Consider the following 15735-nt stretch of genomic DNA (forward strand, 5'->3'; position numbering starts at 1 on the left):
TTTGCTAAACTTGGAGGAAAAGAAGTTATTTCTAGCCTTTTGATCTTAAGAGAGAGGTTTTAAAGCCATTAATAAGAACCATTTGAGAAGATTTAAGTGTAAACACATGAAAAAAAATATGTGGCTTTTGAAAAATGGGTGTCACAATCTAGGCTAACTTTATTGACCACTTTCGAGGCTTCGTCGTAGCAACTCTGATATAAACATCATCGAAAACCACCTGAAGTTGATGGATGAGGTGTATATATTTTGTTTTGTATCCAACCTTGCTTAATTTAGAGGTTTGTAACTTCACATTTATTTATCTAACGATACTAACTCGATCAGCCTAGAATCTAAAATTGTAATGATGGCTAATCAGGGATAAGATGTTGGAGGCTTATATGGAAGAATTGGGATGTAAACATCCAATTTCATAGAATCTTCTTCCATTTTCATGGTGCCAACGAGCGCCTAGAACTCCATAAAGGCTCTTGGAAAGTGCCAACCCGATCATCCAAAACTACTAAGGAGGGAGATGAACGGTAGGTGAACGACGCGTCATCTATGTTAAATCCCTAGAAATTAGGATTTTAAATTTGGGATTTAGCAGATTTCATTTTAGTCCATGTTCTTCGAATTACTTTTAATTGCACCCATAATTGCCTCTTAAACTTTTAATTTCATGTAATTTCAACTCTGCCAAACTCAATCATCACCTCTAGAGTTTAACACCATTTTCATCTTGGTCCTTAGCTTTTGATTTTTGCATTTGAACCCTTAATTGACCACAAAACTTTTAATTTTATTCAATCTGACCCCTGATTTGGTCAATTTCAGACCTTGAAGTCTCGTGTCTTTTACGATTTGGTCCTTGGTTTTGAATTTCTTCAATCAAATCCCTAATTGGCTATCAAACTTTAATTTTTTTCATAATTAAGCCCCTGATTTGATCAATCAAACTTTCCAAAGTCTAGTTTCAATCCCTAAACTTCAATTTCTTCCAATTAACACCCAAATTGATTAAAAAAAAACTAATTTTCCTTCCAATCAAGTCCTTAGTAAAATTGATTAAGCCTTCTAAAATTCTCATTGAGTTTTTACTCATCCAAATTTATATTTATTTACCCCAAATAAAAATATTTTCACCGAATGGGTCTTTTATCAATTAGAATTGGGTCACTAATTTTACCAATCTTGTACATTCTGATCCTTCTACTTTTCCACTTGTCATTTTGGTCCTTCACCACCAACTTGGGCAATTTTTCGAGCTTTCTTCATGTGTATTCTCTTGTATTTTTTTTCTATTTTTTTCTTGATTTGTTATAAGTTAAAAAATAGGTAACAATAAATACTCTCTTTTCACAATACTTATAAAGCAAAATCTCATCAAGGTTTTGCATAATGAGCATGTAAAGAAAAAGTGTTTGTCCGACTTGTTGTGTGATCAACTCATCCAAAGAGTTTGCTTTTAAAATTCAAAAACTGGTTTATTTTCATAGGCAACCTCCCTTTTTAAAATTTAAAAAGAACTTCAGCAAGCGTCCATACTTACCTGAAATTGGTCTATTTTCATAGACGATCTGTCCATTTTAAAATTCAAAAGTTGGCCTATTTCACAGACGACATGCCCTTTTCAAATTTCAAAAAGAACTTTAGCAAGCGTCCATGCTTCCTTGAAATTGGTCATATTTTCATAGGCGACCTACCCATTTTGAAATTAAAAAACTGGTATATTTTCACGGGTGACCTACCCTTTTCAAATTCCAAAAAGAACTTTAGCAAGCATCCATGCTTCTCTAAAATTAGTCTATTTTCACGGTTAACTTGTCCATTTTTAAATTTAAAAACTAGTTTATTTTCATGGGCGACCTGCCCTCCTTAAATTTCTAAAAACTTTAGCAAGCGTCCATACTTCCCTGAAAATGATCTATTTTCACAGGCAACCTGCTCATTTTGAAATTCAAAAGTTGGTCTGTTTTCACGGGCGACCTGCCCTTTTTGAATTTTAAAAAGAACTTCAACAAGCGTTCATGCTTCCCTGAAATTGATCTATTTTCACAGGTGACCTGTCTATTTTGGAATTCAAACTAGGATTTTCATCAAAATCCTTCAAAACTTTCCTAAAAAAAAATATAAAAAAAAATGCCCTCCAAGGGAAACTCTTAAACCGAGTGTCTTATTTTATGGCTTTAGTTATCCACACCATATGGATGAGATTTCTTCACCATTTCTCAACTTTCGTTCACCTATACAGATTTCACCGCCTTTCCTCTTGATTGATGAATGTTACACCAACACTTCTTCAAAGTTGAGGTTAAATCAAATGCAATGCATGCTTTTTGAAATATAATCCCTCATTTCTTCTTAATCTCTTTTTTTTATTATTGAGAATTGTAATTTCTAAGGTGATCATTTTTTCTGGTTCTTCTTCCAATTTACCCAAGTAATTTTGTGTGAGTTACTTTCAAATCTTGAGTGTCAAGCTACATTTGTAGTCTTTTTTTTAGTATTTAAACCATGACAAATACTATCTTAATTGGGAATGAATTCTGTCATCTTAGCGATTTTTATTTTCAGTTCAGTTGACCTGAACTCTTGTATCTTAATGATTCCCTTCAACTAAAACTTTGGTTTCATAGTTCGGTTAACTTGAAATCTCAATCTAGAGATTCCTTTTAACCCAAACCCGAACTCTTTATTTTCAGCTCGGTTAACCTGAGATCCCAATCTGGCGATCATTTAACCAAAACCAAAATCTTCGTCTTTAGCTTGCTCAACCTAAGATCTAAATCTAGCAATCCCTTTTCAAGAAAACCAAAATCTTTGTCTTTAGCTTGGCTAACTTGAGATTCTAATTTGTCGATCCTTTTTAACCAGAACCACAATCTTTGTCTTCAACTTGGCTAACCTGAGATCCTAATTTGGCAATCACATTTAACCAGAACCATAATCTTTGTGTTCAGCTCAGCTAATCTGAAATCCCAATCTAGCAACCCCCTTTAACTAGAACTATAATATTTGTCTTCAGCTCAGCTAACCTGAGATTTCAATCTGGTTATCCCCTTTAATCAGAACTAAAATCTTGGTATTTAGCTCGGCCAACCTAAGATCTAAATCTAGCAATCCCTTTTCAACAAAACCAAAACTTTGTCTTTAGCTTGGCTAACTTGAGATTCTAATTTAACAATCCTCTTTAACTAGAACCAAAATCTTTGTCTTCAGCTTGGCTAACCCGAGATCCCAATTTGGCAATCCCTTTTAACCAGAACCATAATCTTTGTGTTCAACTCGACTAATCTGAAATCCCAATCTGGCGACCCCCTTTAACTAGAACTACAATATTTGTCTTCAGCTCGGCTAACCTAAGATCCCAATCTGGCTATCCCCTTTAATTAGAACCAAAATCTTTATTTTCAACTTGGCTAACCTGAGATCCCAATCTTTACGATCCCCGTTAACCATAACCAAAATCTTTATCTTTAGCTCGACTAACTTGAGATCTCAATTTGGCTATCCTTTTTAACTAGAACCACAATCTTTATCTTCAGCTCAGCTCAGCTAACCTGAGATCCTATTCTTGTTATTCTCTTTAACTAGAATCAAAATCTTTGTTTTTAGGAGAACAATATTCTCACAATTATCCTCCTATGCAACTCTTTTCTGGCAAAGTCCTATTATCTCAGCGATTTGTGTTTTCAGCTTAGTTGACCTGAAATATCAATCTGGTAATTTCCTAGAACTGTCCAAAGGCATCTTGATTAAATCCAAAACACTTTGATTATAGGCTTGACATATAATACTTTCGATCATGAGATTTGAACAATTTTCAATGCCAAAGAACTAAGAAGTTCCTGATGGCAGGATTTTCTTTCTTTTCTTCCTAATTACAGGGTTAAAACCAACATCCTTTGCTATCATTATTTATTTTTCAACTGATTTCATTGTGGATTTTCCTGTAAAAATTCAAAAACATTTATGTTATGTTTATGGATTATGCATCCTTACCTAGTTTGAAATATAGGCCCCCTCTTCGATGCTTCATCGCCATAGAGTGTCTTGGCTTGCCATCTAAAGTCTTCTTAATCCTCCGATTCACCAGCTCATTTGAGTTTACCATATGTCAATCCTCCGCTCGAATGTAAGTGCTCTTCTTGGATTGTCCACTGCGATTACTGCTCTCATTGCTCATCAAGCTTGACCAAACCCCCCCAAGTGTGGTGTTGATTGCTTCATCATGAAGGAGTTTAACAAATCATTTAACTTCTTGGATTTTTTAAAAAATTGCCTCCTGATTAGCTGTGTGCATTCTACTAACAATTATTAAAAGGTTTTCTAGTGTCGACCTTATCTTAGATTGCAAATCAATCATGATGTTGCCCCTAGTTTAACCAAATATATGTTATCATCAACCTTTATGGTTGTCAAGTCATCTAGCCATGCATCTCATTGCTTGTAGTAAAGGCTCATTTTTGTATGCTTGGTGTTCTTTACAGTAAATGGCTTTCAGCCCGTCTAATCTTATCAAACAACTCCTGCATATTTCTAACAGTCATTATATGTACTTATATAGCCATAACGTTATCCTTTAATTGGGTCATGTTTCCCCAATATGACATCATTTCCTAGATTCTTTAAGAAAACCATTATAATCATTCTTTGCTTATGATCTTCAACATCTCTTTAACTGATATAGCTAGGTTCATCCAAATCTATCTTCAAAGATTCTCCCTCATTTCAAGGCTTTGTAATCATTTAGACTCGATCGTGGAAATAAATACATTACCATTATAAATGATGTTCCTTGTATCACCCCACATCCATATCCTTTCAATATTTATCTAAATCCACCCACGTGATTACATCTTTCAGGAATCATAACCATATTTCAAAGAATAAACCAAGCTTTCAGATATAAATATACTCTTCAAGTGTGGTGTTACTCTCAACTACTGTTGGAGTTCATTAAGTAATACACAGATTTCTTAGGCAACATTACCTTCAGTTGAAATAGTTGTGTTTGTTCTTCTTCCTATCATCAAGAGGCATTTGTCATCGACAAATGTTAATCATAGCTTTGATGGGTTTCACTGAATCATCATTTAATTATGTGTTTCTTTGCCCTCAGTTGATCTGAATGTTGTTTGTTTTGCCTCTTAGGGTCCACTACATTACCCCCCGGCTGCTTAACTTTCTAAGGATTACTTATAAGAAGTGCCAACGTCATTTCTGTCAAGGATTTTACAAACTCGGTCAATGTTCTATTTTGTATTTTTCTTATTTTAGAATTAACTCGCAAATTTCAAGGATCATGTCCACTCAAGCCTAATTGTTATAATAAAATTAAAGAGATGTCAATTTGAAAGTATTTTGAAAATTAAGCCTTTTAGTCAAAGATCTAACACTCGCCATTCATTACATGCAGTCCTTTGATTACCTTGTATTTTCAAAACAAATATTAACCCGTTGTGAGATTAAAATAGTTTGTTTGGCTCCTTTATTGTTCTTTGTGCCAATTTTAATCTCTCATTTTGGGTATATTATTTGATGGTACGTGACAAGGTGACCTTATGTTGATTTCAATAGCAAGAGCCTCTATCAAAAAAGATTATCTCTTTTGAGCATCCATTTTATCAGCATGCATAATAACCAGTAGCTTAATTCATGCAGCCATGGTCTTTGTCGCACCCGAAATCGCAGCGACCTTTAAAATTTTCTCTAAAAGAAAGAACATATTTCTGGCATCTTGTTCTTAGAGGAGGGAAAGGTCTAATTTAAAAAGTCATCACCTAGTATTATGGTCACTAAGAACCCTAATTGGTTAACAGAGATTCTATGGTATGGGACTGGTTACACAAAAAAAGAAGATATTATCAATCCTTAAGCGTCCTACCTAAAGTAAGCTGCATTGTTGATTTTTTTCTTAAATTGCTAAGGGTTTATTTTATTCTATTTTTGATGGTCTGCTTATAATATTCCGGACTCTGGTGCCAATGAATATTCGACTACGAATATTTTCAACTCTGACATTGGTAAATATTACGTAACCAAAAAAAGTATGGTATTCTTGACTCTTGTGCCAATGAATAAATCAGTGAGATTTGGATTGAAAGCAAAAACATATTTTTATTAATGTTTTTATAGAAAAGGAAAAAAAAAGACTAAGTATGTATTGCATACTATATTCGCATTTTACAGTATAAGTCTACAATTCAAATACTTGGTAAAGTCATCAAAAAAAGGTACAAGGAACCCATAAATAAATCAAAAAGGGTCTCTGAATTTTTTCAGAATTTTTTTATATCTAAAAAGGCATGTTTGGCTAGATAGCAATATAAAGGAGAGTGAAATTAAAGGGAAATGAGAAAAGGGTGTGTTTTGCCAAAAACACCCTTAACCCAAAGAAAATTAGATTGGCTGGGCCTAAGGCCTAGGTCCAGCCCGACCTCAATAATTTTTGTTTTCTCTATTTTTTATGGGCTGGATCTAACCCAATCATCCGGGCTGGTCTTGATCCAGCCAGCCCAGCCTGGTCACTGGTCCAACCCAGTGACCAGGCTGCAGCAGCGAGCACGCGTGAACTAATTCACGTGTGCTTGCACAGTAAATAGCTAATTAAAATTGTAATTAGTTGAGGTACGCGCAAGCTGCCCGGACACCCACGTTAATCAAAAACTTTTTGCAAAACGGAGGGAAGAAGAACAACGTTTGTTGCTGGGATTTTGGAAGAAGACTAAAGTTCGTTGTTCTGCTTTTAGCTTCCCCTTTTCTCTGCTCTTTTTCCTCTGCATCTCTGCTTTTTTATTCTCTATCTCTTTTCTTCCCTAATTCTTTCTGTGTTTTTCATTCGTCTTTTTTGTTTTTGCTGTGATTTCTTCCTGGAAAGCTCTGGTTCTGCTGAGCTGCTGCTGGAGATGAAGACGTGAGGCGATGGTCTCTGGCTGATCTGGTGGCACTCCTGTGATGACCCTCCTCTCCTTCTCTCCCTTTCTCCTGTGTGTTGTTGTTACTTTTGTTCTTTCTATCTCTCTTTATTTTTTTTCATTTCTAGTCCCTCTCTCTGTGTGTCGTCCTGTAGGTTCTCTCTGTCCATTTTTTTCCTCCCCTTAGTTCTGTCTTTCCTTTGGCTTTTATAGGGGTGAATCTCCAATTCTCATCCATGAACTTCATCCCTTATCTCCCCAGGATGACGATCTCATGGATGAGGATATATATAACTTAGGTTTGCTCCGTGTTTGATGGATTCAAAACACCAACATTCCTGTCATTGTTGGAGTGTTGGTGATGCTTATCCTTGCATCAGGGGAGAGTTATGAGGGTGAGGGATACTGAACCAACTACCCAGATTGGTGGTGGATGTCTTGGGCATTGAAACGGGTCTGTTGTAGTGTGTTTAGTGAGGAATGGGGGTCTGGCCGAAGCCAATTTTTTGGCATCTTAGGTGAATTTCCTCTGCTTTCCTGAAGAAGAGAATGAACTTTGGCTGAATTGGTCATTCTTCAATTTGGTCACTGAAGTTCTAACATCTTGCAATCAAGCCCTTGTTTTTGAAAATCTCTTTTCTTTTCTTTTTGCCCCTGGATCAATTGTAATTGGACCATTGAACTTCAACATCATTTACAAAACAGTCATTGATTTCAAATTTAATCAATTTAGTTCTTAATTGACTCCTCAACTTTTAATTCTTTCAAAATTATTATCATAGCTGTCCCCATTGGAATCAAAATCTTTAGTTGGATCGCTACCATATGGGGGGGTTCGATACAATACAAAACACCCATGTAAAAATAAATTAACTCCCCTATAATATCAACGTCTATTCACTTTGGTCTCTAGAATTCAATTTCTTGCCATTTTGATCCAAATTGATCTTGAACTTTGACATTTCTTCAATTAAGCCTCTGATTTCATTAATTAAAATAATTCAAAGTTTAATTAAGTCCCTAAACTTATCAATTCTCCCAATGTTTTGCCATATTAACTTCTAAATTTATAATTTCCTCCTTATTAGTCCCTGAACCTTTAATTTGAGTTGTCTTGACTCAATTCCCAAATTATTTTTCATTCATTTTTTTAATATGTTTTTGGAAATTCAAAAATTAGGTTACGATAACCATTATAGAAAAGCTCTTTATGTTTTGAAAGTACTGTTTATTGGGTCTAATCAATTACTTAATTATAAAGAGCTTTTAAAAGTACATAATGTAGGCTATAATTAATGATTATAAAAGAAAGGGAAATTTGTAGGCTCAAAAGATGTTTAAGGGTTTCAAAGACCTAGGATCACCATTAACTATTCACTTCGCTCTCTTTCTTTTGTTATCTTTCTAATGACATATAACCATGCTACACATTTCATCAAAAAATCATGTTTCCTGAAATTGGATAGGAAACTCCATTTTCATTAATCATAATCAAACAATGACATATAATCATGTTTCACCTTTTCTAAGGAATTTTCATTAATCAAAATCAAGCAGTGGCATGAAACCATGCCTCACCTCTTTATAGGACTTTTCATCAATAAAAAAACTTTCAATGTTATTAATCACGGTCAAACATTGGCATATAATCATGCCACTCTTTTCAATAGGAATTTTCATCTCATTTAATCAATGATTCAAGAAGTTCCATTGTTATCAATCATTGGCAATAATCATGTCATTCATTTCATTGTTAATCTCAAACTTAAAGAGAATACTAAAGCTCATTGTCCATCATTTATCTCATGATACTTCTTCATCTTTTTATTGGTTCACGTTTTAATTCGAAAGAAGGGTAATGGTTCACTGCCAATCATTAGCCTAATCATTTCCTCATTTTTTTCACTGTCTTTTTAAAAGAATGACATATAATCATGCCACACATTCTATTTTCACCTAAAAGATCAATATTCTCTCAACAGAGGCCATAAAGCAACTCAAACTTTTCCTTTGATGGATAACCAATGTATTCATTTGAAGACACTGTAAACTTTATCAAATATACCATAAGACATGTTTATAGTTCAGTATTTCTTCTTCTTTTTTTACTCTTGCCCCGACATATAAACTTTTGGCATTAGTTGTGCCTTTCCTCAATTAAAACCTCACTTTCCCCTCCTAGACATGATAGACATTTTCCTACCTTTAACTTTTTCATGTCATTCCACCAATCATCAAAATTTGATTTACCTTTATGTGCGGGCAATTTCTACTTTTGGCTTTTTCAAAGTTTGAATAAATTATCCATAGTAATATATATATATATATATATATATATATATATATATATATATATATATATATGATAAAAGTTTCAATCATTTAAAAGATTCAAAGAATTTAAAAATAAAGTTAAAAAAATAAACTAGAAAAGTATTAATATACTTCAATTGGATCGACGTGGTGAATACTTCAACCAAGATTTTCAAGATTATTTAAAAGAGAATGAGATTCTTTCATAATGGACACCTCCTACAACACCACAACATAATGGAGTTTTAAAATGATAAATTGCACCCTATTGGATATGGTGCAGTCCATTATAAGCTAAACAAACCTTTCACCTTCTTTATAGGGCTATGCTTTATAAACTACTACTTACTTTTTAAAAAGGATTCCATCAAAATCTATTGATAAGACATATGAGTTATGGAATGATAGAAAACCAATCTTATCATACATAAAGACTTGAAATGTGATGTTCATATGAAGCGTATTGTATAAGAAAGGATGGGAGCTAAGTTAGATAAATATAAGTTTATGGGATATCCAAAAGAAAGTATTAGATATTATTTATATCATCTCATTGAGCAAAAATAATTATCTTAAAATATACTAACTTTCTAAAGAAATAATTTGTTTTTGAAATGAGTAGTGAGACAAAAATAAAACTTGAAGAAGTTCAAGAATCACAAACCGACATCCAAATAGAACTTGAGCCTAAGGTTATAACATTGGATGTTCAGCCTAAAGCTTAAGAAATATAAGTACTCCGTAGATCTGGTAGGACACGTCATGCACCAATAAGATATAAAATTCTCATAGAAGATGAAAATAACAAGTTGCTTATACTTGATGAGCCTACTAATTACATAGAACCAATATTTTATATTGATTCTAAGAAATGGCTGGAGACCATAAAATCTAAAATGAATTTCATGTACACCAATCAAGTATGGACCTTAGTTGAAGGGATAAAATCCATTGGATGTTAGTGGATCTTTAAGATAAAAATTGACATGGATGACAATGTACAAACTTACAAAGCTACACTAGTTGTCAAATGTTACAAATAAAGACAAATAGGTTAACTTTGATGAAACTTTCTAGCTGGTAACTATGTTAAAGTCTGTAAGGATTTTTCTTGCTATAGTTGCATACCATAATTATGACACTTGGAAAATGGATGTCAAAACTATATTTTTGAATAGGAATCTTCAAAAAAAAAAAATATGTGACACAACTTGAAAGTTTTGAATCTAAGAAATTTTCCAATAAAATATGGAAGCTATAAAAATCCATTTATGAGACTTGTGTTTATAAAAAGGTTAGTAAGAGTGCAGTTGTTTTTCTATTATTATATGTAAACAACATATTATTAATAAGAAATGACATTTCTTTACTCTAGTTAATAAGGATCTGGTTGTCCAAGAATTTATCCATGAATGATATGAGAGAAGAAACATATATAATGGGAATAAAAATCTATAAAGATAGATCCAAAATGTTGCTTGGATTGTCCCAATCCATTTACATACATAAAATGCTAAAATGATTTAGCATGAAAGAATCCAAAAGATGATACTTATCTATTTTGCATATGATACTCTCTCAAAAGATATATGCTCGAAACACAAATTGAGAGAGATAAGATGAAAATGATTTCATATACTATAGATATAAGATCCATAATATATGTGATGTATGTACAATACCATATGTGTCTTATATTTTGAGCATAACGAGTAGATACTAATTTAATCCAGGTAAGATTCACTGGAAGATAGTTAAAAATATTATTAAATACATAAGAAAAAATAAGATTTTTTCTCTAGTCTATAAAGAATATGAACAATTAGTTCATGATTATTTGGATGCTAGTTTTCAATCAGATATTGAAAATGGTGAATGCAGTTGGATTGTGTTTTACTCTAAATAATGGTAATGAGTTGGAAGAGTTTCAAATAAGAGACCAAAATAGATTTTACATCTAAAGTTGAGTATACCTTTATGTTTGAGGGGATAAAAAAAGATTGTTTAGATCAAGAAGTTCATCACTAAACTAGGTGTGGTTTCAAGCATTGTTTATCTAATAGCCATGTATTATGATAACAATAGACTCATTACACATGCAAAGGAACCAAGGTCTCATCAATGATCTAAAAATGTACTTAGACAATTCCATTTGATTAAAGAATCATATAAAGAAAAGATGTAAAGATAAATCGAGTGCCTATTAAAGAGAATATTATAGATTCTTTTACTAAGCCATTATCTAGTAAAAGCATTATCGTCAAATAGAGCATTATGGTATTTGATACATGAGTGATTGACTTTAGTGCAAGTAAAAGATTGTTAGTGTATACACCCTATAACCAATCGGTTGGTTACGCGTGACATTACCTTTATTCATGTAAACATATTTGATTTTAATAGAGGTTTATTTAAATTTAATATTCATCAAATATTTTATTAAAGAATATAATATTTTATTAATGAATCTAGAGTAAAGATAAAGTTCTTGGGATAAAAATATTTTGTAAAGGAAATTATAAAGTTGTTATAATTATGAGATTTTTATTGCATGAAATCATTGTTCCTAAAATGTTCTTGGTCAATGCTCTATTAAGACTGGATATTAATTAGAGTTGTTAAAACTGATACATATTATGTTTTTTTTTTTATATAAAAAGAAGCAATTGTTCTCAAAAGCAGAGGTATGAGACATATCTAGAACTAATATGTAAGTGCATGTCAGATGACATGTACACTGAACTGACCCGCATGAGAGTTCCATATGGAGTGAGATCATATATGTTATAGAAAGGCTCACGTTACAGTTGTGTAACTGATCTTTAGACTTGAGATCACTAAGTTATCTTATATTGGGAATGTTAAATTTTGATCATGTTACATGTTGTTCTAATCAAAGGTAACAAATAAACTGATATTAGGTATAATAAGAACTATTTAAAGGTATTTGAGTAATCAAGAGAATATTCATCACCTTAGGTGAATTAGGAAAAATATTCCATCTGTTCTCAAATAGTATTGATTGTAAATTCTTGCGCAATGTGGAATAAGATTTGAAAAGAGTTTCAAATCTTATTCAAAGAATCAATGACTATAGTGTTGAGAACAAACATAATTTGAAAAAAAAAACACTTAATGCTATAATGTTTAAATCAAAACATTGTTGATGAATGAATAATAATTACACTGAGAAAATGATCACTAAAAGGTTAAGTCAAACCAGTTATGACTTTTCTAATATTTGAGGGATCATGACAAGTTGTTACACATTGTACTTGATCTTCAAATATAAATCATTCAATTTTTAAATTGATAATAAATTAATTTTTTTAATTTATTTAATCCTATTTTATTTAGGATTGTGATTTATATTTGGGCTAACTTATAAAGAAACTTAATTGGTTACACACATAAAAATCATTGGCCAGAAATTAAAAATGAATGATTAATCAAGTGTGACTTGATTGTAAATAAATTTTAGAAATTAAGAACTAGAATGTAATTTCTACAGGAAATTACAATTCTAGAGCTAGAAAGATCAAGTAGAGACTTGATTGAATAAATTTCTAAAATTGTTTTGAAATAATATATGTGATATTATTCAGGGGGCAAATTGATATTTTATTATTTATAGGGTTTTTAGGTTTTCTTATAAATAGAAAGTTATGCCTCTTATTTTTTATGAGTAAAGTACAGTACATAAACACCTAAAAAAAAAACCTAGCACTCAAAGGTATAGCAATCATTCTCTCTTAAAAGGGTTTATGAGATTTTTCATTAATGATTTATGTGAATTATTGTTAAAGATTGAACATTAAAACTGCTTGTGGTTTACAACAAACCAACATTAAAGCAATTATTCAAAGTAAAAAAAAAACATGATATTCAGGTAATATTCTAATAAATTTTAAACAACTCAAGATTTGTCTAATAGATCTTTGAAACTCCTAAAAAAAATTTAAATTTACAATTTTTGTTATATATATATATATTTCGAGAAACCCAACACCTCCACACGTATGCATTTAACTTGATTCTTTATATCATACTACTATTCTACAGTCAAATCTGGATTGGTTATGGACTTTGGTCCCTTCAAACTCTACTTTGCTCTCTTTAATGCTCATGAACAGTGCTCTGTACAAGTCACCATCTAATATATGACAGTAAATACACACAAAGAACAAAATTAAAGGAGGACTCAAACGCATATACATGAAAGTGTCACGGGAAAACTTCTGGCATAGTTTTCGACGTATAATTGATATCATTTGATTAACACAAAACATGAAGAGGCTTGCTCCAATACATCAGGTGTAAAGTGGAATGCTAAACTGCTCGGCAGAAGAAGGCTGCAAGGCACGGATTTTAACATCATATTTTCGACGTTTGAAAACTTCACTGACTGAGGAAGAGTCAGATCCGTCTGCTACAAGTGGATAAGCTGAAGCTTCATCAGCATAAGCAATTCCAATGTGATTACCACACTTGCGGCAAAGAAGTGCAGTTCTCTGGCGGAACAAACCAAGGGAGTTTTTTGAAAAGAAGGGAAAGCATTGGAATTCATCAACCTGAGTAAATCTACTCTCATCGATGAAGAAGAATGAGATTTTCCCTCGCTTTATGGATTTCCCATATTTAGAGCCAATTGTTGACGTGTTTCGATTGGAGGAGCTCAAGTTCAACTCATACCCGCAGATACCGCAGCTGCACCAAAGTTCCTCCGTTTTATTTTCTATATATCCTTAGAAAAACACAACCAATGCAGAAACAACCAAATCCACAATGATCCAATAAAGAATTTTTAGAAAGCACATAACATGTCTATGGATGGATACTGTCTTATATGTTAATGTGACTACAACTAAATTTCTATCCTATCCTCTCTCTCTCAAGTCATTTTTTCCATCAGTTTCAGTAAAAAAGGCAATAGAGGATCAACAACTCATCCGATCGCCTTAATAGGACCATTTCTGTAATGGCCTTATGCACAATGAAAATCTTGCGCATAAGAGGCAGAACTAACAGCTTTTATAATGAACGAATGCGGGGATGTAGAAAAGAACTTCACCTAATTTGATTGGTCATAACACTTGTCCTGCTACCCGTTAAAGAATTATGTTTAAGTTCTGTATCAGTATTAACCACCCAAGACATTGTTCAAAACTTAAAGAAGACGACGACTTTTGGTTCTCAAGCTTAGGAATTGACTTCAAATATCAACCCAGCCTCATATTTTACATCCATTTAGATCAATTCTCACAAGCTTATTAAGAACCTTGAAAAGAAACCTGGGTTCTATCATGGAGAAGCCAAGCATAGTAAATCAGATGTCCTACACGGCCTCAATTTGAACGTGAATGGAATACGGTGAATTTCCAATATAAAACAGAGAGCATAGGACAGTCAGCTAATTTGAATCAACAACAAAAAAAGAAAAAATGCCCCCATCATAAACACAATATTTCAATTCCAAAAAAAGAACCCCATATAAAAAGGATCCATATATAGAGGAAGAGAAAGAACCTGTAGCTAACATGTCTATGAGAAGCAGAGGAAGAAGAAAAGGAATGATGGTGATTCCCGTTGAGGTAAGCTTCCCTGAAAGCCGTAGATTTTTCCATTTCTCCTCCTTGATCAACGGCTGTGATCGTGATTGAGACTCAAACGATCGGTGACAGAATATTTACTGAGTTAATGGTGATCAAAGCAGTACTCTTTACATGTAATTGGTTTGTAAGAAACGTGTCCAGCCTGAATCGGGTGACTTAAACTAACCAAGTTCAAGACAAGAAGTAACTTCAAAAGAGAGAAGTGAGAGTGTTTTTGCAAAGAAGAAGAGGCTGCTGGGAGAGGAATCAAAACAATGAAAAGGTGATGGGATTGGCGCCTCGGCTGTCCTTTTCTTTCCTGAAGACGACGACTAGGTTTTAAATCGGAAAACTAAAGGGTTTATTAAGTAATTTACATAATTAATGAGAGTAATTAAGTGTCAAATACTATTATTAAACAACTTTAAATTGCATTATTATTGCACGTGGTGGTGTTGCTTTATATTACACGTGTCCATATTTTAGTTGTTAACGGGAGGTAATTATTATTATAATAGAGGTTGGTTGTTTGTTTGTCTATCTTACGACTCTTATAGCCAAATTTATTGTACCATCCATAGTTTTTAAACCTGATTCGGTGATCAACCTGGTTTAATGATCTGGTCACAGGTTAGATGGGTTGACTCGGATTGACCCAGGTCAACCTAAAAAAAAACATTTTCACCAACTCCTCACAAATGCTCCCGATTAAAAACCCAACAAAAACACCAATAAAGAAATTCCAATTCAAAAAACCCAACAAACGCAAACCCATTTCCACAAATTTTTCATGAATCCCACCACCAAAAACACAAAAAAATTAATTGAGAAAAGGAAAAGGAGGCTGTATTGCTGATATTAGCCCTCCAATTTCACTTGTTTTTCCCATATTTTTTTTACTGTGTAGAGAAAGAGAAAGAGGAGAGTTT

General features: G+C 32.8%; 1 protein-coding gene across 1 annotated transcript; it reads right to left on the reverse strand.

Moving 5' to 3' along the window:
• Positions 1 to 13353: 13353 nt before the first annotated feature.
• On the reverse strand, positions 13354 to 15143 carry LOC7469157 (uncharacterized protein At4g08330, chloroplastic). The gene is made up of 2 exons (XM_002307399.4): positions 14742 to 15143; positions 13354 to 13922 (listed from the first exon to the last, which is right to left on the reverse strand). Exons 1-2 carry the CDS (start codon positions 14837 to 14839, stop codon positions 13526 to 13528), a joined length of 495 nt encoding a protein of 164 aa, XP_002307435.2. The 5' UTR covers positions 14840 to 15143; the 3' UTR covers positions 13354 to 13525.
• Positions 15144 to 15735: the final 592 nt, after the last annotated feature.

The sequence above is a fragment of the Populus trichocarpa genome, chromosome 5 (assembly GCF_000002775.5).
Source record: "Populus trichocarpa isolate Nisqually-1 chromosome 5, P.trichocarpa_v4.1, whole genome shotgun sequence".
Taxonomy (NCBI): domain Eukaryota; kingdom Viridiplantae; phylum Streptophyta; class Magnoliopsida; order Malpighiales; family Salicaceae; genus Populus; species Populus trichocarpa.